This window comes from Ornithorhynchus anatinus, chromosome 21 (assembly GCF_004115215.2).
Source record: "Ornithorhynchus anatinus isolate Pmale09 chromosome 21, mOrnAna1.pri.v4, whole genome shotgun sequence".
Lineage (NCBI taxonomy): Eukaryota > Metazoa > Chordata > Mammalia > Monotremata > Ornithorhynchidae > Ornithorhynchus > Ornithorhynchus anatinus.
The window spans coordinates 1,032,747-1,053,790 of record NC_041748.1 but is presented as its reverse complement, the minus strand read 5'-3'; the positions used below and the strand labels follow the sequence as shown (position 1 = coordinate 1,053,790).

At 54.0% G+C, this 21,044-nt stretch overlaps 1 protein-coding gene across 3 annotated transcripts in view; it reads right to left on the bottom strand.

The window, feature by feature from the left end:
• LOC100076245 (myosin-2) overlaps positions 1-20,790 on the bottom strand; it is a 29,366-nt gene extending 8,576 nt beyond the window's left edge. The window contains exons 1-27 of one of the 3 annotated variants that reach the window (XM_029048794.2): positions 20,587-20,790; positions 19,912-20,055; positions 19,639-19,795; positions 16,321-16,348; positions 15,245-15,353; positions 15,059-15,151; positions 14,831-14,894; positions 12,794-12,892; positions 12,599-12,702; positions 12,243-12,381; positions 11,783-11,901; positions 11,538-11,687; positions 10,625-10,795; positions 10,229-10,541; positions 9,295-9,371; positions 7,823-7,910; positions 7,604-7,721; positions 6,750-6,873; positions 6,513-6,649; positions 6,042-6,297; positions 4,690-4,932; positions 4,421-4,597; positions 3,692-3,837; positions 3,526-3,616; positions 2,810-3,199; positions 1,847-1,973; positions 847-965 (exon numbers count right to left, since the gene is read on the bottom strand). In XM_029048794.2, the coding sequence (XP_028904627.1) occupies positions 847-965; positions 1,847-1,973; positions 2,810-3,199; positions 3,526-3,616; positions 3,692-3,837; positions 4,421-4,597; positions 4,690-4,932; positions 6,042-6,297; positions 6,513-6,649; positions 6,750-6,873; positions 7,604-7,721; positions 7,823-7,910; positions 9,295-9,371; positions 10,229-10,541; positions 10,625-10,795; positions 11,538-11,687; positions 11,783-11,901; positions 12,243-12,381; positions 12,599-12,702; positions 12,794-12,892; positions 14,831-14,894; positions 15,059-15,151; positions 15,245-15,353; positions 16,321-16,348; positions 19,639-19,795; positions 19,912-20,055; positions 20,587-20,790 (3,987 nt within the window). The remainder of the gene's footprint in view (positions 1-846; positions 966-1,846; positions 1,974-2,809; positions 3,200-3,525; positions 3,617-3,691; positions 3,838-4,420; positions 4,598-4,689; positions 4,933-6,041; positions 6,298-6,512; positions 6,650-6,749; positions 6,874-7,603; positions 7,722-7,822; positions 7,911-9,294; positions 9,372-10,228; positions 10,542-10,624; positions 10,796-11,537; positions 11,688-11,782; positions 11,902-12,242; positions 12,382-12,598; positions 12,703-12,793; positions 12,893-14,830; positions 14,895-15,058; positions 15,152-15,244; positions 15,354-16,320; positions 16,349-19,638; positions 19,796-19,911; positions 20,056-20,586) is intronic. The other 2 variants (XM_039915046.1, XM_039915047.1) reach the window with 2 other exon arrangements.
• Between the last annotated feature and the right edge of the window lie 254 nt (positions 20,791-21,044).

Sequence of the window (21,044 nt, the reverse complement as noted above, 5' to 3'; positions counted from 1 at the left end):
CCACATGGGGCTCCCAGTCTCAGTCTCCATCTTCCAGATGAGGTAACTGAGGCACAGAGACGTGAGGCGACTTGCCCAAGTTCACACATTGAGCTCACAATCTAAAGGGGGAGACAATCAATGGTATTTAATGGTACTTAATGACCGTCAGCGGTACTTATTGAGCGCTCTGTGTGTGCGGAGCAAACATGGGAGAAGTCAGGCCAACGGAGTTGGTGGACACATTCCCTGCCCACACCAAGCCTACAGTCTAGAGGGGGAGACAGAAGTTAATAAAAATAAATCATTTATAGTATATGATTTATAGATTTCTACACGAGGGCTGTGGGGCTGAGTGCGGGGGTGGAGCACATACTAAATGCCCAGAGGTCACAGATCCAAATGCGTGGAGAGGAATCATCGTTATAATAATAATGATAACCGTGGTATCTCTTAAGCGCTTATTAGGTGCCAGGGTCTCTACTAAGCGCTGGAGCAGATACAGAGTAATTGGGTGGGACGCAGTCCCTGCCCCACCTAGGCCTCACGGTCTTAATCCCCATTTTCCAGTTGAGATAAGTGAGGCCCAGGGGGAAAAAAATAATAATACTGGTCTCTCTTAAGCGCTTACTATGTGCCAAGCACTGTTCTAAGCCCCGGGGTGGTTATAAGGTAATGAGGTTGTCCCGCGTGGGGCTCACAGTCTTCATCCCCATTTTGCAGTTTAGGTAACTGAGGCTCAGAGAGGTGAAGTAACTTGCCCAAAGTCACACAACTGACAAGCGGCGGAGCCGGGATTAGAACCCACGACCTCTGACTGCCCCGCCCGGGCTCTTTCCCCGAGCCACGCGGCTCCGAAACGGTTACCTTGGTCTCTTCTTCGAGCTGCCTCTTGAGTTCCTCAATCTGCTGGGTGAAGGCTTGCTTGCCTCGCGACAGCTGGGACACCAGAGCTTCTTTCTCATCAAGCTGGCGCGAATATTCCCCTTTGGGAGGCAAAATAGCGCGAGGCCATTAACCCTGGGATGCCAGAGTCTAGTCGTAGTTGTTTTTGAACCAATCGGCCCGGGGATGAAGTTTCAAACGCTCATCCTCGGTATTAAGCCGCAGGAGACTTTCCAAGCGGGCTTCCCGAATCCACCTTAGAGAGGAGGCCTCGGGACCGCCTGGGGCGACTGAACGGTGAAAATCCAGAAGCAGCGGGGCCTAGTGGAAAGGGCCCGGGCCTGGAAATCACAACGACCTGCGTTATAGAGCCCGCTCCGCCACCTGTCTGCTCTGTGTGACCTCGGGCGAGTCGCTTTACTTCTCGGGGCCTCGGTCACCTCATCTTTGAAATGGGCGTGGAGACTGTGAGCCCCTGGGGGGCACGGACGGCGTCCGACCCGAGTAGCTCGGATCTACCCCGGGGCTCAGTAAAGTGCCCGGCGCGTGTAAGCGCTTAACAGATACCATAAAATAAAATAGAAAATAGAAACTAGGCTATTCCCAGGCTGAGTTGCCTTCCGGGATTAGGGAGCAGGGACTTGGTGCGGCCTGGAGTGAGCACCCTACTTCTGGTCGACTGTCGCATCCGGCAGGGAGGCTCCGGCCGTTCCGGGAAAGGGAGGGGTTCCCCGGGGGCTGACCCCCGTCCTCCCTCGGATCTCCGGCACCCCATTCGGGCGGTGCCGAGGCGGTGGCCGGCGCCGACCGGAAGTGACCGCCGCAGCCGGGCCGGTGCGAAAGCGGCCGGGAAGGAGCGTCCCGGCAGCACTTGGGCTAAGAAGGAGAGACGAGAACCGGGCCGGGGGGCGCCGCCAGCCTATCCCTGGGACCCCACAAGACCAGTTGGGCCAACGGTCCCACTGGCCGCCAAGGGGCTCACCGGCCTCTGTCTGTAAACGCCCTCTCTGAGCAGACAGGTCGTTGATCAGACGCTGCTGCTCTTCCTCTTTGGTTTTCAGCTCGCTGACTTGGTCTTCTAGAGTGCGGCACATCTTCTCAAGGTTGCCCTACGGGTGGGAAGGAGACCGGGACGGAGGAATCAGACGGCCTGCCAAATTATCCGGGCGGGACGACCCCCCGATTAGGTAAAAGCGCTGGGGCTTGAAGGATGGAGGAGTCTCTTCCCCTGCAGGCTGGCGTCTCCCCGTGGGATTGCGTCTTCCGACTCTCGTGTCGGACGCTCCCGAGCTCTTAATGATAATAATAATGTTGGTATTTGTTAAGCGCTTGCTACGTGCCAAGCACTGTTCTGAGCACTGGGGGAGATACAAGGGAATCGGGTTGTCCCAAGTAGGGCTCACAGTCTTCATCCCCATTTTACGGACGAGGGAACTGAGGCACAGAGATGTTAAGCGACTTGCCCAAAGTCACACAGAGACAGGGCTCTGCACCCAGTAAGCGCCCAGTAAATACCAGTGATTGATTGTAGAGATTACTCTTATTGCTGCTATTATCACTGCGGCTACCAGTAGGCTACCATTTATTCATTCCTTCGATCGTATTTATTGAGCGCTTACTGTGTGCAGCGCAGCGAACGACCGTCACCGCTGTGCTACAAGAGCCCGGAGTCAAAGGCCGTGGGTTCTAATCCCGCCTCCGCTACTTGTCAGCCGTGTGACTTGGGGTAAGTCCCTTCACTTCTCTGGGCCTCAGTTACCTCATCGGTAAGAAGGGGGATTAAAAAATGTCAGCTCCCCGTGGGATCGACCCCACCGCTTAGAACAGTGCACGGCCCATAGTAAGCGCTTCACAAATACCGGAATTATTTTTATTATTATTACTGCTCCTTCAGCTGCAAAGACAACGACCGCAACCAGGAGAACCTCCACGCAACCCACAGGACCTTGGCCTTGGAGACGGTCTCCATGTTGCTGGCCAGGTCGTCGATCTCCATCTTCATCTCGCTCTTCTCCTTCTCCAGCTTCTGCTTGACCCGCTGCAGGTTGTCGATCTGCTCCCCGAGCTCGGCCACGCTGTCGGCGTGCTTCTTGCGCAGGGCGGCCGCCGTGGCCTCGTGCTGCAGGGTGGCCTCCTCCAGGTCCCGCCGCATCTTCTGGAACTCGGCCTCGCGCTTCTTGTTCATCTCGATCTGGGCGGAGGTGGCCCCGCCGGCCTCCTCCAGCCGCTCGCTGATCTCCTCCAGCTCCCGGGACAGTTCGGACCTCTGCTTCTCCGCTTTGGCCCGAGACGCCCGCTCGGCCTCGATCTCCTCCTCCAGCTCCTCGATGCGGGCCTGGGGGCGGCACACGGGGAAAACGCGCTCCGGTCAGCCCCTCCCCAGCGCGACCCGACGGGAAGACCGCGGGACCGGGAGCTTGGGAACCCAAGTTCAAGTCCCCACTCGGCCACTCAGTCACTTAACCTCTCTGGACCAGCCTCAAGTTTCCTCATCTGTGAAATGGCATCAGACAGATTAGGAGCCCATTGTGGGACAAGGATTGGGTTTGATCTGTTAACCTGGAACCTACCCCAGGGTGCTAGGAACACGCTAAGGGCTTAACGAATGACAGCAGAATTAGAATTATTTCTCCCGTTGGCTACTAGGATGAGATGGCCGACCTGTAGCTCTTTGATCTTCTTCTGCAGCTGAATGCCCAGGGCCTGTTCATCCTCAATTTTGCTCTGCAGATTGCTGATCTCAAACTCCTTCCTGTTGGAAGAGCAACGAGTGAGCCACCCCCAGATGAAAAGGATCTCCCAAAGAAATCCTCTTCTACATACTTACTTTTTGAGTTTTTCGTCAATCTGCTGCTTCTCATTTTCTACATCCATTATGGATTCCTGGGCCAGCTTCAGGTCTCCCTCGAGCTTCCTCTTGGCCCGTTCCAGATCCATGCGAAGTTTCTTCTCTTGCTCCAGAGACCCTTCGAGCTGAATTCACGATACATCTGGTTTCTTTTCATTTTTTGGGGTAAAGCACTCACTATGCATCATGCACCATTCTAAGCGCCGGGGCGGTACAAGATAATCAGGTTGGGCACGGACCCTGCCCCACATGGGGCTGCTCACCGTCTAAGTGGATAGAGTTGGGTAATCCCCATTTAACAGTCGAAGAAACTGAGGCACAGAGAAGTGAAGTGACTTGCCCAAGGTCACACCACAAGCAATTGGCAGAGCCAGGATGAGAAACCAGGTCTTCTGACTCCCAGGCCTGGGAAATTCCCACTAGGCCACCCCACTTCTCTTTTAATTTCTCATATCCCGTCCTACCGCGGTACCTGTTAGGATGCCAACATTTTTCAGTGATATTAAATATTACCACGCAGTGGTACCTTACTAATGTCTAAATCTGAAACACTGTTCAATGAATGTTTCAATCGTAATGGTATAAAACGATCAATAGAAATCAAATACATGGACGAGGCAGCAGAATGAGCCCCGGATCGAGTAACTTCCTGTTTCTGGACTTTCAATTCAAGGAAGAAATGGACTTTCCCTAGATTGCCCGGCTTACGTCGTCCACTTGCTGTTCCAGCTTGGTCTTGGCCTTGGTGAGCGTGTTGACTTTGTCTTCCTCGGCCTGGAGGTCATCCAGGGTCTGCTGGTGGGCCTCCTGGAGAGCTTTCTTCTCTTTGGTCAGCTTCGCGATGGTCTCGTCCAGGGCGGCCATCTCCTCCGTCAGGTTCTTCACCTGGGGCGAGGGAAGACGCGTCGTCCCGTGGCCCGCGGTGACGGCGGCGGGGGCGCCCGGGGACGACCGACCCGGCCCCTTCCTTCCCTTACCTTGTTCTCGGTGGCGTGCTTCTCCTTCTCCACCTTGGCCAGCGTCAGCTCCAGGTCGTCGATGTCTTTCTTCAGCTCGGAGCACTCGTCCTCCAGCTTCCTCTTCTTGGCCGTCAGCTCGGCGTTGATCTCCTCCTCGTCCTCCGCCCTCTCCGTCACCTCTTTGATTTTGGCCTCCAGCTGGATTTTCGTCTTGATCAGCTGGTCGCATCTCTCCTCCGCGTCGGCCAAGGCCTCTGCTTCCTGGAGTGACAAACCAAAGAGAAAAACGAAGCAGGAAACGATGTACGCCTCTTTGTCGGGAGAGCGAGGGAGAGGTGGAGAAAGTAGAGCCCACATCGTTCCTGGAGCTTCCTGAGCGCCTTGCAAGGGCTTATTGGGGATCTCAGGGCCATAGGAGGTTTGTTGTCAGCCACCCCTAAGGCAGGCTAACCTAGTCCTAGGTGACGACTAAGCCCCCAACACCCCCAGACACACACCCCACTGCCCAGCCCCAAATCTTTTAGGAAATGTCATTTTCTCTCTGTGCCGTGGGTGTATCGTGGGAAATTTTTGTTCTGTTTCCGTGACACCCGACTGAGCAGGAATATTTCCAGAGAGAAAATCTGAGGCTGAAGGTGGGTCTATTACCTAGCGTATTCATCAGCCAAAGGATTTGCCTCAAGAGGGGGGATTTTGTAGTAAGGCAGCAAGATGGACCGGGTCCTGCCCCATTGGAGATGCTCTCTCACTAGGATGGGGTTCGGGGAAGCATCCGATACCTATCTCCCTGCATCTCCCCGTTGTCAGAGGTGGCACTAAGGGAAAGGGAGAGTGAACATTCCCACCGAGAAGCCACCCATCGGGTGGTGGGAGTCAGCGGCTGAACTCCCCAGGGCCACCCCTCCGTGCTTTTGGACTTAGTTTCCTTTGCACACCTAGTAAATGCTCCGTAAATACAATTGAATGATTGATTCTCGGTCTTTATACTTCACGCCGGGAAGTCCATTTCCCCAGAGAAGACACACAGTGGCTGACCAGAGAAGACACACAATGGCTAGCCAGGGAAGACACAATGGATGGCCAGAGAAGACACACAACGGGTGACCAGAGGAGACAGGCAACAGATGGGCAGAGAAGACACACAGCGGATGGCCAGAGAAAACAGGCAATGGATGGCCGGAAAAGACAGGCAACGAACGGATGGCCAGAGAAGACAGTCATGGATGGTCAGAGAAGACAGGCGACGGATGGCCAGAGAAGACACACAACGGTTGGCCAGAGAAGACGTACAATGATTCGTCAGAAAAGATACATAAAAGTTGACCGTTGCCTTCAGCCCACAGTTCAGGGAGGTTTGGCTTCTCACTCACCGATTGCACTTGGAGCTGGAGGTCATTTTTCTCTTTCAGGAGCGACACCATCTTCTCCTCCAGCTCCTTCCTTTTGGCCTCCGACTTGGCGAGCTCCTCTTTGGTCTTCTCGAACTCCTCCTTCATGGTGGCCATCTCCTTCTCCGTCTCGGCGCTCTTGAGCAGCGGCTTGATCTTGAAGAAGAGCTTCATCCAGGGCCAGTGTTTGACGTTCATGAAGGCGCGGACGTTGTACTGGATGCAGAAGACGGACTCCCTACAAGTCAAGAGCATTTCCGATGAAGGAGAGGACGCCGTACTGGACAGGAAGATGGACTCTCTCCCTGGGGCGGAATTAGCGTATAGGGTCCGGATTCCTCCAAAGGGGGCGGCGCGGGGGGATGAGACGGAAAGGAGCTGGCCGGGAACGAAGCGTTGCCTGGTGGATCCCCGTGAATTGTGCGCAAGGGATGATCGTGGCCTCATCCCTACCTCCTCTCCACCATCTTCTGGTATTCCACCCTCATGAGGAAGCCGCGACACCTGGCCTGGGTGCGCGTCATCAGCTGGGCCAGCTTCTCGTCTCGCATCTCCTCCAGGAGACCCAGGAGTCCGGCTTTGAAGAACACCTGGGCAAGGGGAAACGTGGCACACGATCACCTCCTGCCTCCTGCCGGGAGCCCGGCCGTAAGGGCCAGGGGGACCGGGAGGACCGAGTCGGACCGATACCTTGGTGTGGCCGAATTTATACTGCGTGTGGTCGACGTCGATGGACCCGAGGAGTTTCTCCGAGGCCTTCTTGCTGTCGATGAACTGCCCCTCTGGAATGGCGCTCGCGTTCAAGACCTTGTATCTGGCCGAGGAAGCAGAATCAATCAGTCTATGAGTCGTACTTATTGAGGGCCCCTGGATAAAGCACTTGGGAGAAGATGGTAGAATAGGGTTGGCAGAAATGTTCCCTGCACATGGCGAATTTACGGTCTAGAAGGGCTGCAAAGGTTACTTTCCTCCTGTGTACGTGCATGTGTATGTGCAGAGCACTGTACTAAGCACTCGGGACAGTAAAAATCGGTCTTATGCTTTTAGCAGCCGAAGAATGCCGACAAATGGCAACCGGGAGAGTCTCGAGATCCTCGAGGGGATGGCTTATCTCAGTTACACGCTGATGTGGCTGGGATAATAATAATGATGATAACTGTGGTATTTGTTAAGTGCTTACTCTGTGTGATGCACTGTACTAAGCCCTGGGATGGGTACAAGCAAATCGGGTTGGACACAGTCCCTGTCCGACGTGGGGCTCGCTGTCTTCATCCCCATTTTCCAGATGAGGGAACTGAGGCACAGAGAAGTTAGGTCACCCAGCAGATAAGTGGCAGAGCCAGGATGAGAACCCGGGTCCTTCAGACTCCCAGGCCCGGGCTCCGTCCACTAGGCCGTGCTGATTCTTGACTGTGAGCCCCACGTGGGCAACCCGTTGAACTTGTATCCACCCCAGTCCTTGGCACATGGTACGGGCTTAACAAGAACCGTAATCATTATTATTGCAGATCTTCACGAGAGGAAGTTAACAGGGAGAGCCTTACCGCTGCTTGAAGTCGGCGTAGAGGATCCTGCTGGGGAATCCCTTCCGGCAGATGCGGATGCCTTCGAGCACCCCGTTACAGCGCAGCTGGTGAAGAACGAGCTCGTGTTCCATGGCCCCTGCGGACGGACACCCCGCAGGTGAGCCCCCCGTCCCGGGGCGCGGGGCCGAGACCCCGGAGCCCGCCGGGCCGGCCGGGCCCTCCGCTTCCCCTCCTTACCGGGCGTTTTCGTCTCGTTGGGGATGATGCAGCGTACAAAGTGGGGGTGAGTGCTTCTCAGGTTGGTCATCAGCTTGTTCAGATTCTCCTAAAAAACCCCAGCGGAAGTTGCCTACTCAGTGGCAGTTACAGAAAAGTCGTTATCAGGGACAGCAATTCGACGGGCACGTTGCCTCTCCCGACGATCCAGGCAGAAATCGGACACGCGCTCGGCGTCGAACAAACTTTTCAGTACGTCGGTGTCCCATAGGGCGCTGTTGTTTCCTCCTGCCTTTCCCAATTCTATCTCCTTCCTCCACTGCCTCTCACATCTCCACCTACCACCCCCAACCCTTATCATTAGTTTAAGTACGTCTTAAGCGCCCGCCTGCACAGATACACGCAAACCCCCTGCACCCCACCCGATTCCCGACAAAACCAGCTCGGAAGCAGAGGCCGAACAAATCCAATTTTTCCTGATCCAACTGCTCATTTTCATTCCCTCTTCCCCTATTCAAAGCCTTATCGAAGACCCATCTCCTCTAAGAATCCTTCGCTGACTGCGCCCTCCTTTCCTCTTCTCCCTCTCCCTTCTGCATCGCCCTGACTTCATTCATCCACTTCTCTCAGCCCCACACCGCTTATGGCCATATCTGTCATTTCTTTATTTACTTATATTAATGTCTGTCTTCCCCTCTACTGTAAGTTCTCTGTGGACTGGAATGTGTCCATTTATTGTTATATTTTACTCTCCCAAGGGCTGGGTACAGTGCTTTGCACACAGTAAGTGCTCAAAAAAGACAACTGAATGAATAATAATAACTAATAATTACGGTAGTTGTCGAGCGTTTACTATGTGCCAGGGACTGTACTAAGTGCTAGGGTGGATATAAGCAAATAGAGCTGGACGTAGTCCTTGTCTTAATCCCCATTTTCCAGAGGAGTTAACCGAGGCACAGAGAAGTGAAGTGGCTTGCCCAAGGCCACACAGCAGACAAGTGGCAGAGCCAGAATTAGAACCCATTACCTTCTGGCTCCCAGGCAGGCACTAGGCCAGGCTGCTTCTGAACGAATGAATGAATTCATTCTAATGAATTTCATTAGGCCTCCGTTGATTCACTGCGATGGAGGCAACCCAGGCCAGCTGCCATTTTCGTGGCTAAAAGAACTGGGAGGTTTGAGCTCCGTTCCTCTGAAAGCATCACGCCAATCAGCCTCTCGATCCGGCGCCCCGCTAGACGTTTAAATTCCTCCACCCCAAAGGACGGCTTTTGTTCAAAGCGGGGCCCTCCCCGAAATGGCCTGGAGTGACTCAGTAATTCCCTATCGTCATCGGTGGTATTTGTGGAGCGCTCACTGTGTGCAGAGCGCTGCACGGAGCACTTTAAAAAGAGTACAGTACAACAGGGTTAGTAGATACGATCCCCACCCACAAGGAGCTCGTAATCTAGCCCACGTCTGACCGGGAATTTGGAGCGGGAACGGTACCGTACCCGGAAGAGAGCTGACACGGTCTGGAAAGAGGAACCCTTCTTCTTAGCCCCTTTCTTAGCCGGTCCGCCGCTGGCCTCTGTGGGGAAAAGAAAATGTCCAATTTAAAAGGATCTTTTAAAGTGTCATTTAGTAACCCTGCCAGTTCTTCCCCTCGTCTCTTTTGTTTTTCCTTCTGGTATTCGATAAGCGCTTACTTTGAGCCGGATGTCGTACTTCAGCAGTAGGGAAGATACAAGCTAATCGGGTTGGACCCAATCCCCGTCCCCTGTGGGGCTCACAGTCTTAATCTTCATTTAACAGATGAGGTGACTGAGGCCCAGGGAAGTGAAATGATTTGCCCAAGGTCACTCAGCTGACAGGTAATTGAGCCGGGATCAGAACTCAGTTCCTTCTGACCCCCAGGCCCTATCCATTAGACTACTGGGTGGGGCATCTTAGCGATGGATTGTGGCCCAACACTTGCTGAATTTAAACCTATTGCCGTGGCCCTTTCCAGAACTGGATACTTTCCAGCTCGGTGCTCTGCTTTGCAGGTGGAGAATCAGTCTCCGAATATCTTCTGAGATGGGGGAAACGTGGGGAGACGGGACTCAGAAAAGTTGATAAGGCAAATCAATCGATCGATGGTATTTTTTGAATGCTTACCGTGTGCAGAGCACTGTGCTAAGCGCTTGGGAGAGTCCAGTAGAACAATACAACAGATACATTCGCGGCCCGGAAAGAGGTGATAGTCTAGAATCCCACTGGCGGGGCTCAGTGATGGATCTCGGGGACTGGGTATCTCATAATGGATGAACTTCCCCCATAGACTGGATTTTCCCTAAGTGCGCTTGGTGTCTGGGGACGGGACGTGAACTGTGAACCTCTGTGCTGATGGGGCAACTCCCGATTTGGAGCCCGAGGGAAAGTGTTAAAACCTCAGGGATCGATTACCGGCTTCGGCAGCCGCGGCCGCTCCGGAGAAGAGGTAGGCCAGGGTCTTCAGGGAAGATTTCTGGTAGAGGCCCACCACGGTCTCGTTCAGGGGGTCCTTGTTCTTCTCCAGCCAGCCGGTGATGTTGTAGTCCACGGTGCCGGCGTAGTGGATCAGGGAGAAGTGGGCCTCGGCCTTGCCCTTGGTCGGCTTGGGCTTCTGGAAGTTGGCGGACTTGCCCAGGTGCTGGTCGTAGAGCTTGTTCTTGAAGGAGGTGTCCGTGGCCTTGGGGAACATGCACTCCTCCTCCAGGATGGAGAAGATGCCCATCGGCTGCGGGGGGAAGAGAGACGGTCGGCGGGGCGGGGGGCGCGGGGGAGCGGGCCCGCGCCGGGGGGCCGGCCGGCCGGACCGACCTTCTCGATGAGCTCGATGCAGGCGGCCAGGTCCATGCCGAAGTCGATGAACTCCCACTCGATGCCTTCCTTCTTGTACTCCTCCTGCTCCAGCACGAACATGTGGTGGTTGAAGAACTGCTGCAGCTTCTCGTTGGTGAAGTTGATGCACAGCTGCTCCAGGCTGTTGTACTGTCAGACACGGGTAGGGGGGTGAGGGAGGGTTGTCGGCGTGAGCCGGGAAACAGGACCACCACTCCCCAAACGGGGCTGGGCAGGGTGGTCCGCTCCTGGACCCAAGTGCAGGCAATCAATCGATCGGTGGTATTTACTGAGCGCTTACTAAGCGCAGAACACCGTACCGAGTACTTGGGAGAGTCCCATTCAACGGAATCGGCAGGCACGTTCCCTGCTTATAGCGAGTTTACAGTCTCGTGATATTCATCTGCTTTACCTATGATTCGACGGCAACCGAATCCACCGAAGGACTCATTTTTCACTTCAAAACACCCCTTTAGGAAGCAGCGGTCGGAAGAACGATGGTCTTCCCTAACCACCCCCCATGGTCATCTCCTCTCGTGACCATGAGACAATTTTTCAGCGATAATCAGAAGAATCATTATGGTATCTCTTAAGCGCTTACTATGTCCTGTAATAGCCGCTGGGGTGGATAACAGGTAGATCGGGTTGGACGCGGTCCCTGACCCATGTGGGGCTCAGAGTCTCAACCCCCATTTTACAGATGCGGTAAACGAGGCCCCGAGAAGTCACTTGCCCAGGGTCACACAGCAGACAAGTGGCGGAGCGGGAGGAGAACCCGTGACCTTCTGACTCCCAGGCCCGGGCTCTATCCGCTCTGCCATGCTGCTTTGCGTCTAAACTATCCCTCAAACCACCGCTCCCCCTCGATCCCTCCCGCCGTCCGCCGGCTCACGTCGAAGATCTCGAAGCCGGCGATGTCCAGGACGCCGATGAAGTACTGCCTGGGCTGCTTGGTGTCCAGCTGCTGGTTGATGCGGGTCACCATCCACAGGAACATCTTATCGTAGATGGCCTTGGCCAGGGCACCCACCGAGTTGGTCACCTGACGGGGCAGAGGGACAGATCCCCGGCGTGACGGAAGGAAGACCCAGTCCCGACGGGTGGAGGGGGTTAAAGTCATCGGGAGGTCGGCTTTACCTGCTCGACCGTCTGGCCTTTGGTGACGTACTCGTTGCCGACTTTCACCCTCGGGTAGCACAGCGCCTTGAGCAGGTCGGCGGAATTCAGACCTTGGAGATACGCCGCCTTGTCGGCCACTGTCGAGGAAGGTGAGAGGGACCGGAAGAACCGTGAGTAAAAAGAATCCTACTTTTCCAAATGGTAATTTGGAATTATGGTACTAATTAAGTGCTTACTATGTGCCGCGCACTGAACTAAGCGGCTGAGGTCGAGGATAATAATGTTGGTATTTGTTAAGCGCTTACTATGTGCCCGGCTGTCAGTCTAGGGGGAAGTAACGCCTGTCGCCCCCACCCCACTGGTCATCGGCTGCCGCCAAATCCTCTTGCCTCAGGACAGGCTTCCCACTGACCCCAGCCACTTGGGAAACCATGAGGGAAATCCGGGATTTTGGCTCCCGGGCGGAGTTGGCCGATACCTTCGGTGCCGTCCGGCTCGGCCTGCTCCTCCCGCTGCTTTTGCTTGAACTTCATGTTCCCGTAATGCATCACGGCTCCGGTCAGCTTGTAAATGGCTCCCTTTTCCTCAGAGGTGAAGCCCAGGATATCGATGGCGCTCTGCCGGTGAAGTCAGGGTGGCACAAGTCAGGTTCGTTCACTCAATCGTATTTATCGAGCGCTTACTGTGGGCAAAGCACTTGGAAGAGGACAATATAAGAGTAGGCCCCGCCCACAACGAGCTGACAGTCTAGAGGGGGAGACAGACATTAATATAAAGGTTACGTCCCCGTGAGAGGAAGCCGCACTTTCGCTCTGTGATTCGAGTTTTACTCACGTCGGTGGCCATCAGCTCCTCTTGGTCATCGATGCTGGCGACCGAGATCTCCCCTTGGCTGACAAAGGGATAGTCGTAGGGGTTGGTGGTGATCAGAAGCATCTCTGAGGATTTAAAGCAGAGCACAGATGGCAGCGTTTAGAGACCCTTGGAATTACGGTGCCGCCTCACGCTTAGGTCGAGAGATTCCTTTACCGATGAGTTCCGGCTTCTTGTTGGACGTGATCTGATAAAAGATGTGGTAGCTACGTTCAGCCTTCAGCTGGAAGGTCACTCTCGACTTCTCCAGCAGATCTGGAAAGGCAGATTAAGATTTGATCAAAAATTAAATCAGGGCGGTGTTTATGGAGGACTTACTATGTTCCAAGGACCGATCGATCGATTGATTTTTTTTTTATGGTATTTAAGCTCTCACTATGTGCCAGGTACTATACTAAGTGCCGGGAGAGATACAGGTTAGGGCTGGAAACAGTCCCTGATCCACATAGGGCTCACAGTCTTCATCCCCATTTGACAGATGAGGTCACTGAGGCACAGAGTAGGAAAGTGACTTGCCCAAAGTCACTCAGCAGACAAGGACCAGAGACGGGATTAGAACCCGGGTCCTTTTGACTTGCGGGCCCGTCGTCTATCCACCAGGCCACGCCGCTCCTCTTGAAGTACCGACTGATCGACCGATTGGCGTACCGTACTAAGGGGAGGGGTCGAAATCATCGGATCGGACGCAGTCCCTCTCTTATATAGACCTCTAGTCAATCAGCCGGTCAGTCGATAGTACTTATCGAGCGTTTACTGCGTGCACAGCACTGTACTAAACGCTTGGGAGAGTGCGATTTTACCATTATAAGAGACACATTCCCCGCCCACAATGAGATGACGGACTAGAGGGACAATCAGAGCAGAAATGGGAAGGAAAATCCAGTCAGTGGCCCGAACCAGGCAGCCCAGAGAGAACCGGTGTTCCAATTCCCTAGTGGAATTCCCGAGCCGCGTGGCCTTGTGGATAGAGCCCGGACCCGGGCGTCAGGAGGACCTGGGTTCTAGATCTGCCACTTTTCTGCTGGGAAAGTCACTTCTCATCTACCTCATCCGTAAAATGGGGATTAAGAGTGTGAGCCCCACGTGAGACAGGGACTGTTTCCAACCTGATTAGCTTGTGTCTGCCCCAGTGTTTAGTAATAATAATAATAATGTTGGTATTTGTTAATTTGTTAATTGTTGGTATGTGCAGAGCACTGTTCTAAGCGCTGGAGGAGATCCAGGGCAATTCGGTTGTCCTACATGAGGCTCACAGTTAATCCCCATTTTCCAGATGAGGGAGGTGAGGCACAGAGAAGTGAAGTGACTTGCCCCCAGTCACACAGCTGACAAGTGGCAGAGCCGGGATTCGAACCCATGACCTCTGACTCCCAAACCCGGGTTCTTTCCACTGAACCATGCTGCTTCTCTGTGGCCGGTACATAGTAAGCACTTCACAAATACCATAAAAAAAAAAATTCCCCCAGATTAGCTATCCTAAAAGCCCATCGCCTCCGAGAGGTCTTCCCTGATTACCACCTCACCTCCCTCCCGTCTGCGTCGTCTATGTACTGTGAACCACCCCCCTTAAGCACTTGATATGCTTAAGCAGCACGGCCTAGTGGATAGAGCATGGGCCTGGGAGTCACAAGGACCGGGGTTCAAATCCCGATTCCTCCACCCGTCCGCTGGGTGACCTTAGACAAGTCACTTGGCTTTCCTGGGCCTCAGTTCCCTCATCTGGAAAATGGGGATTAAGAGTGTGAGCCCCATGTGGGACAGGGACTACGTCCAACCTGATTAGCTTGAATCTACCCCAGCGCTTAGAACAGTGCACGGCACATAGTAAATGCTTAACAAATACCTCAGTTATTATTATTACGCGCACCCGAGCCTCAAAGCACTTCTGTCCTCTGCCATTTCCCCTCTCCGTAATTTATTCTGTTGTCTGTCTCCCCCCTTTAGACTGTCAGCTCGTTGTGGGGAGGCAATGTGTCTCCCAACTAGATTGTATTGACCTCTCCCAAGTGCTTAATACAACGTTCTGCACACAGTGCGACACTCATTCATTCATTTGATTGTATTTATTGAGCGCTTACCGTGTGCAGAGCACTGTTCTAAGCGCTTGGAAAGTACAATTCTGTAACAGAGCGAGAAAACCCCCACCCAACAACGGGCTCAGAGTCGATAAGTACCATCGATCGATCGACTTACACGTTTCAATATCGGCCGAAGCCAGTTTCCCCGTGGTGCCAAAGTGGATCCTGATGAATTTGCCCTGAGAAGGGAAACGACGATCGTTTGTTCAGACGCGGAGGCTGGGAAAAGCGTCGGTGGGAGAGGGAACTAGGCCAGCGACCGAGCCGGGGTCCTTTCCCCGAGACGACGGTGCCGTCGCACTCGGGGGCGGGACTGAGGGGCCCCCGCGTCCCCGGGACTTACGAAACGCGAGGAGTTGTCGTTCCTCACGGTCTTGGCGTTGCCAAAGGCCTCCAGCAGCGGGTTGGCGCTGATGATCTGGTCCTCGAGGGTGCCCTGGAAAGAGGCAGACGGGGAGGGTCAAATCGAGCGCTTCGGACGCCCCCGGGAGGACGGGCTTCGCTCCCGGCCCCGGGAACCAGCCCCCACCTGCATCTTTCCCGGCTCCTCCTTCTTCTTCTCCCCAGTGACCGCAATTGTCGCGAAGTACTGGATGACCCGTTTGGTGTTCACGGTCTTCCCGGCCCCGGATTCTCCGCTGCCAAACCCAGAGAGAATCAATCAGTCAGTGGTATTTCACCGAGCACTTACTGTGTGCAGGGCACTGTACTAAACGGTAGTTCGTGTGGGCAGGGAATGCGTCTACCGATTCTGTCGCGTTGCTCTCTCCCCAAGCACTTAATACAGTGCTCTGCACAAAGGGAGCACTCAAAAAATGCCACTGATCGATAGATTGGGAAAGTCCAGGGCAACAGGGTTGCCTGCCCACAACCATCTAACAATCTAGAGGAGGAGACAGACGATAATATAAATAATAGATATGGATGCGAGCCTTGTGGGGCAAAAGGGGAGAAAATATCAAATTCCCAAAGGGCATAGACAACACAGACGGGAGAGGAAGCTGGGGGAAAAAGGGTTTAATCAGGGAGGCCTCCAGGAGGAGGTGAGATCTTAAAGAGGCTTTGAAGGTGGGGAGAGGGGTGGTCTGGCATCTACGGAGGGGGAAGGACTTCCAGGCCAGACGGGGGAACGGGGTCGGCGGCGAAAGAGTTGAGATCGAGGCAGGCTGGTTCTAGAGGAGGGGAGGGTTTAGTTTGGGTTGTGGTAGGAGATCAGTGAATTCAGGTTAGAGGGGGCCAGCCGATTGAGTGCTTTAAAGCCGACGGTGAGGAGTTTCTGTTCGACGTGGGGGGGGGGTGGGCAACCCCCGGAGGGTCTTGAGCAGTGGGGAGACGCGGACTGAATGTTTTTGTAGAAAAATGATGCGGGCGGCAGAGCGGAGCGGGGACCGGAGTGGGGAGAGAAGGGAGGCAGGGAGCTCAGCGAGGAGGCTGGTGCGGTAATCAAGGCGAGATAGGAGAAGTGCCTAGATGAACATGGCAGCAGTTTGGGTGGAGAGGAAAGGGTGGATTTTAGTCACGTTGCGAGAGTAGCGAAGCAGGAAGTCAGATCCCCATATGCGACCGCGCAAAACCAGCGTGAATCAGAACGTGCAGTTTACATACGTGATCAGGATAGACTGATTCTCACGGTCTGCAAGGGAAAAATGAGAGATCTGGACCGTCGGTTTTTCACATTGGCTTAAAATGCATTTCATGTTCGTCGACAGAGGTAACACAACGTAGAGACCGAGAGCTGATGATTCACATCATCTCAATCATATCAACCCAGCGTTCGCATATTTCATTCCCATCTGCAGCACCTTTTTCTCTTTTCTCTGGTATTCGTTAAGCGCTTACTTTTTGCCAAGCGCCGGGGCGGATACAACTTTATCAGGTCGAACGGGGTCCCTGACCCGTAACGGGGCTCGCCGTCTAAACTGGAGGGAGAACCGGTATTGAATTCCCATTTTACAGATGAGGTGACTGAGGCACAGAGAGGTGAAATGACTTGCCCCAGGTCACACAGCAGGCTAGCGGTGGAACTGGGATTAGATTCCAGGTTCTCTGACTCCCAAGGCCCAGGCTCTTTCCCCTAGGCCATACTGCTTCTCACTTAGGTGCCTAGGTGCATTTTAATTTGTAAATTTAATTATTTGGTGGTTCCACCCTGATATATTTGTACATTTTCCATTGTATCCTTTATAATAGATAATGGATATTTAATAGAGAGAGAGATTGAGTAGCCACATGGCCTAGTGGAAAGAGACCGGGCCTGGAAGTTTAACAACCTGTGTTCTAGTCCCGGCTCTGCCGGTCGCCTCCTGAGGGACCTTGGTCAAGCCACTTAGATTCTCTGTGCCTCAGTTTCCTCATGTGTAAAATGGGGATTCGGTACCTGTTTCGCCTCCTACTTAGACTCTGAGCCCCGTGTGGCTCAAAGACCATTTCCAATCTGATAATCTCGCGCCGACCTCGGTGCTCAGTAAACTGCTCGGCACCGAGTCCCACATTCCGTCACCATCAGATCCTCGTTCTTCCTCGTACTTCCATTCTTTGTAAATATCGTTCGTCCATCTGCCCACCCCATAAAGTGTGGTTTATTGGCTAGAGCACGGGCCTGGGAGTCAGGAAGACTAATCCCAGCTCTGCCTCGTGATTGCGACGTGACCTTGAGCAAGTCACTTCTCTTCTCTGAGCCTCATCTGTAAAATGGGCATTCAGAGTGTGAGCCCCGTATGGGACAGGGACCGTGTCCAACCTGATTAACTTACATCTACCCCGGCGTTTAGAACGGTGCTTGGCACGTAGTAAGCGCTTAACGAGTAACATCAGAGCGAAATTCCCTCTAGGGCAGGAAAAAGGTGTTTCGTTTCTGTCACGCTCCCTCAAGCATCAAGGAGAGTAAAACAGGAATGAAACCACTGACCCCAGGCCCACGGACATTTACGTGTCTTTGACCCGTGTGGGGCAGGGTTCGTGTCCAACCTGATTATCTCATGCCTACCCCACTTCTTAATACAGTGTTTCGCGCATAGTAAGCGCTTCACAAATGCCATAACAATATAGTTAATTACTGCCGTATTTATTAAGCACTTACTGCCTCCCAAGTACTTTCACTCATTCCATCGAATTTATTGAGCACTTGCTGTGTGCAGAGCCCTGTACTAAGCGCTTGGGAGAGCACAAGAGAACAATAAACAGCCGCATTCCCCGTCTACAACGAGCTGACGGTCTGGAGGGAGCGACGGACGTTAATGTAAATGCTGTGGGCTCTGCACACAGCAAACGCTCAGTAAATAAAGTTGATTGAGCTCAATCCCTAGTGTTTATTAAGTGCCTAATAATAAGTCAATCGGGTTGGACAGATCGGGTTTTCTACTGTGGGCAGATTCCCGTTGTTGACCCTTGGGAGAATATTTTAAAATTAGTAGGCATGAGCAACTTAAAATCCAGCAGAAGGGACCTACGCTCAAATATACGCTCCACGGGCTTTGGAGTCAGAGGCCATGAGTTCGAATCCCAGCTCTGCCACTTGTCTGCTGTGTGACCTTGGGCAAGTCACTTCACTTCTCTGTGCCTCAGTTACCTCATCTTTAAAATGGGGATTAAGACCGTGAGCCCCACGTGGGACAACCTGATTCCCCTGTGTCTACCCCAGCGCTTAGAACAGTGCTCTGCACATAGTAAGCGCTTAACGAATACCAACGGTATTATTATTATTATATTTTCCCGATAGGAGGAAGTACTGGAGTATATAAGGGTATGGATGGATGTACTTCAGCTGGCGGTAAGTACTTAATAGCTTAGGTGGTTATAAAAAAGGACTTCACATGGGCACCGAGAAAGTGGCACGGCCCAGTGGATAGAGCCCTGGGAGTCAGGAGGACCTGGGTTCTAATCCCAACTCCTCCACTTGTCTGCTGGGTGACCGTGGGCGAGTCACTTCTCCGGGCCTCGGTTCCCTCGTCTGTAAAATGCGATTTAAGACCGTGAGCCCTCTGTGGGGCAGGGACTGCGTCCAACTCGATGAGCTTGTATTCACCCCAGGGCTTAGAACAGTTCATGGCACGTAGTAAGCGCTTAATAAATACCACAGTTATTATAATAATTATTAGTCTCCTCAGACTGTTCTCGGGGAATCTCATTATGATGCCAGTGACCCGAGTTTGGAGGACCGTTCTGTCTCCTGTTTATGACATACCCTCCCCGAGTATTCAGAACTGATGCCATCCCCACTGAATCCAACAGTGATTCAGCCTTTGGCATTTTGAATTCACGCGTGACTCACCGTCAAGCGTCTTGGCTTCCCAAGGTTCCCGGAGTTGTCTGAAATAGTTTCTCCAGGCTTTTTTTTTATCTGGCTTTTTGTTAAATTCTTACTGTGTGCCAGGCACTGTAACAATCGCCGGGGTGGATACAAGTTAATCAGGCCGGACACGGTTTATGTCCCTCGTGGGGTTCCCGGTCTTAATTCCCATTTTACAGATGAGGGAACTGAGGTACGGAGAAGCGAAGTGACTGGCCCAAGGCCACGCAGCAGACAAGTGGCGGAGCCGGGATTAGGACCCGGGTCCTTCTGACTCTCAGGCCCGGGTTCTATCCACTAAGCCCCGCTGCTTCTCAAATAATGAATTTCTTTTCGATGGCATTGATGCCTGCCTACTTGTTTTGTTTCGTTGTCCGCCTCCCCCTTCTAGACTGCGAGCCCGTTGTTGGGTAGGGATGGTCTCTATCAGTTGCCAAAGTGGACTTTCCAAGAGTTCAGTACAGTGCTCTGCACGCGGTAAGCGCTTACTAAATACGATCGAATGACTGCGTTGTCCCACCAGGGCTCGAAGCCGGGACCTTCCGCGGGTAAAGGAGACGTGATAACCGCTACGCTACGGAACCGCTCGAGTCCTGCAGCGGAGAGGCTAGGACCGAAGCGACGGCGTCACTGACCGGTGAGCATGAACTGGTAGGCGTTGTCGGAGATGGAGAAGATGTGGGGCGGGGCCTCCTGCCGCTTCTTGCCCCGGTAGGCCGCCACCACCTCCGGGTTGTACACCGGCAGCCACTTGTAGGGGTTGACGGTGACGCAGAAGAGGCCCGAGTAGGTCTGCGGGGGAGAGGGGAAGGGACGGCCTGGGTTCTCCCCTCTCCCCCGCCTCCCCTCCCCGACCGGCCGGGGGGTCCCGCGTCCCCGAGTCGGAGGGGGCTCCCGGCCGGACTCACGTAGATCATCCAGGCGGCGTAGCGCTCCTTGAGGTTATAGAGCACGGCGGGCTCGTGGAGGTGGGTCATCATGGCCATGTCCTCGATCTTGTCGAATTTGGGCGGGTTCATGGGGAAGACCTGGTCGTCTCTCACCGTCAGGGTCTAGAAAGTAAAACGTGGGACCGGTTGGTGCGGTGCATTCTGGGAACCCGGTCAGCATCGGGGGCTGCCATTCAATAATAGTAATAATTATCGTCAGCATCATCGCGGTTATTGTTAAGCACCTACTGTGCGCCAAGCACTTTTCTGAGCCCTGGGCAGGTACGAGGTAATCAGCTTGGACACAGTCCCTGTCCCACATGGGGCTCAAATTCTTAATCACTGTTTTAAAGATGAGGTAACTGAGGCCCAGAGAAGTGAAGCAACTTGCCCGAGGTCACACAGCGGACCTGCGGCCGAGCCGGGTTTGGAACCCACATCCTCCGACTCCCAGGCCGAGGCTCTATCCGCCGGACCGCACTTGGGTCATTCGCGGGTTGGCTTTATCGGAACCGGCCCCTCTCAGGACACCGTCCTCGCAAACATCCTCCTCAAAACGCCCCTTATAAAGTAAAACTTTATTCCCTTGTTGGGTGTCCGAACGAGATTCGGCTGGCACCAGTGAGGGAGCGTTCGCACCCCACCGTTTCTCACCGCGCCTCCTTCGGTCTTGACCGTGACCTTCCCGCCCTCGCGGCTCTGAATGGTGCTCTTCACGAAGGATTCCTTCGGCTCCACCGCGAACACGGACGTCTTGGCGTCGAAGGGCTTGTTCTGGGCCTCGATCCGCTCCTTCTCCGACTTGCGGAGGAAGGGGGCGGCCTCCCCGAAGACGGCCATCTCCTGATCCGAGCTCATGGCTGCGGTTTATCGACGGCGCCGCCGCTCTGGGATCTGGAGGGAGGAAAACCCATGCCAATGATGGCTCCATTGCAAGTTGAGTTCCAGGTCTAAACCTCACCCGGCCGAACGGCCGCGAGTGGCATTCGCCGCGGCCAGTGGGATTGTCGTTTCGGCCAACCTGGGCACAGAGAGGATGAGTGACTCGCCCGTGGTCACACGGCAGGCGAGCGGCGGATCCGGGATTAGAACCCCGAGCCTCCGACTTCCAG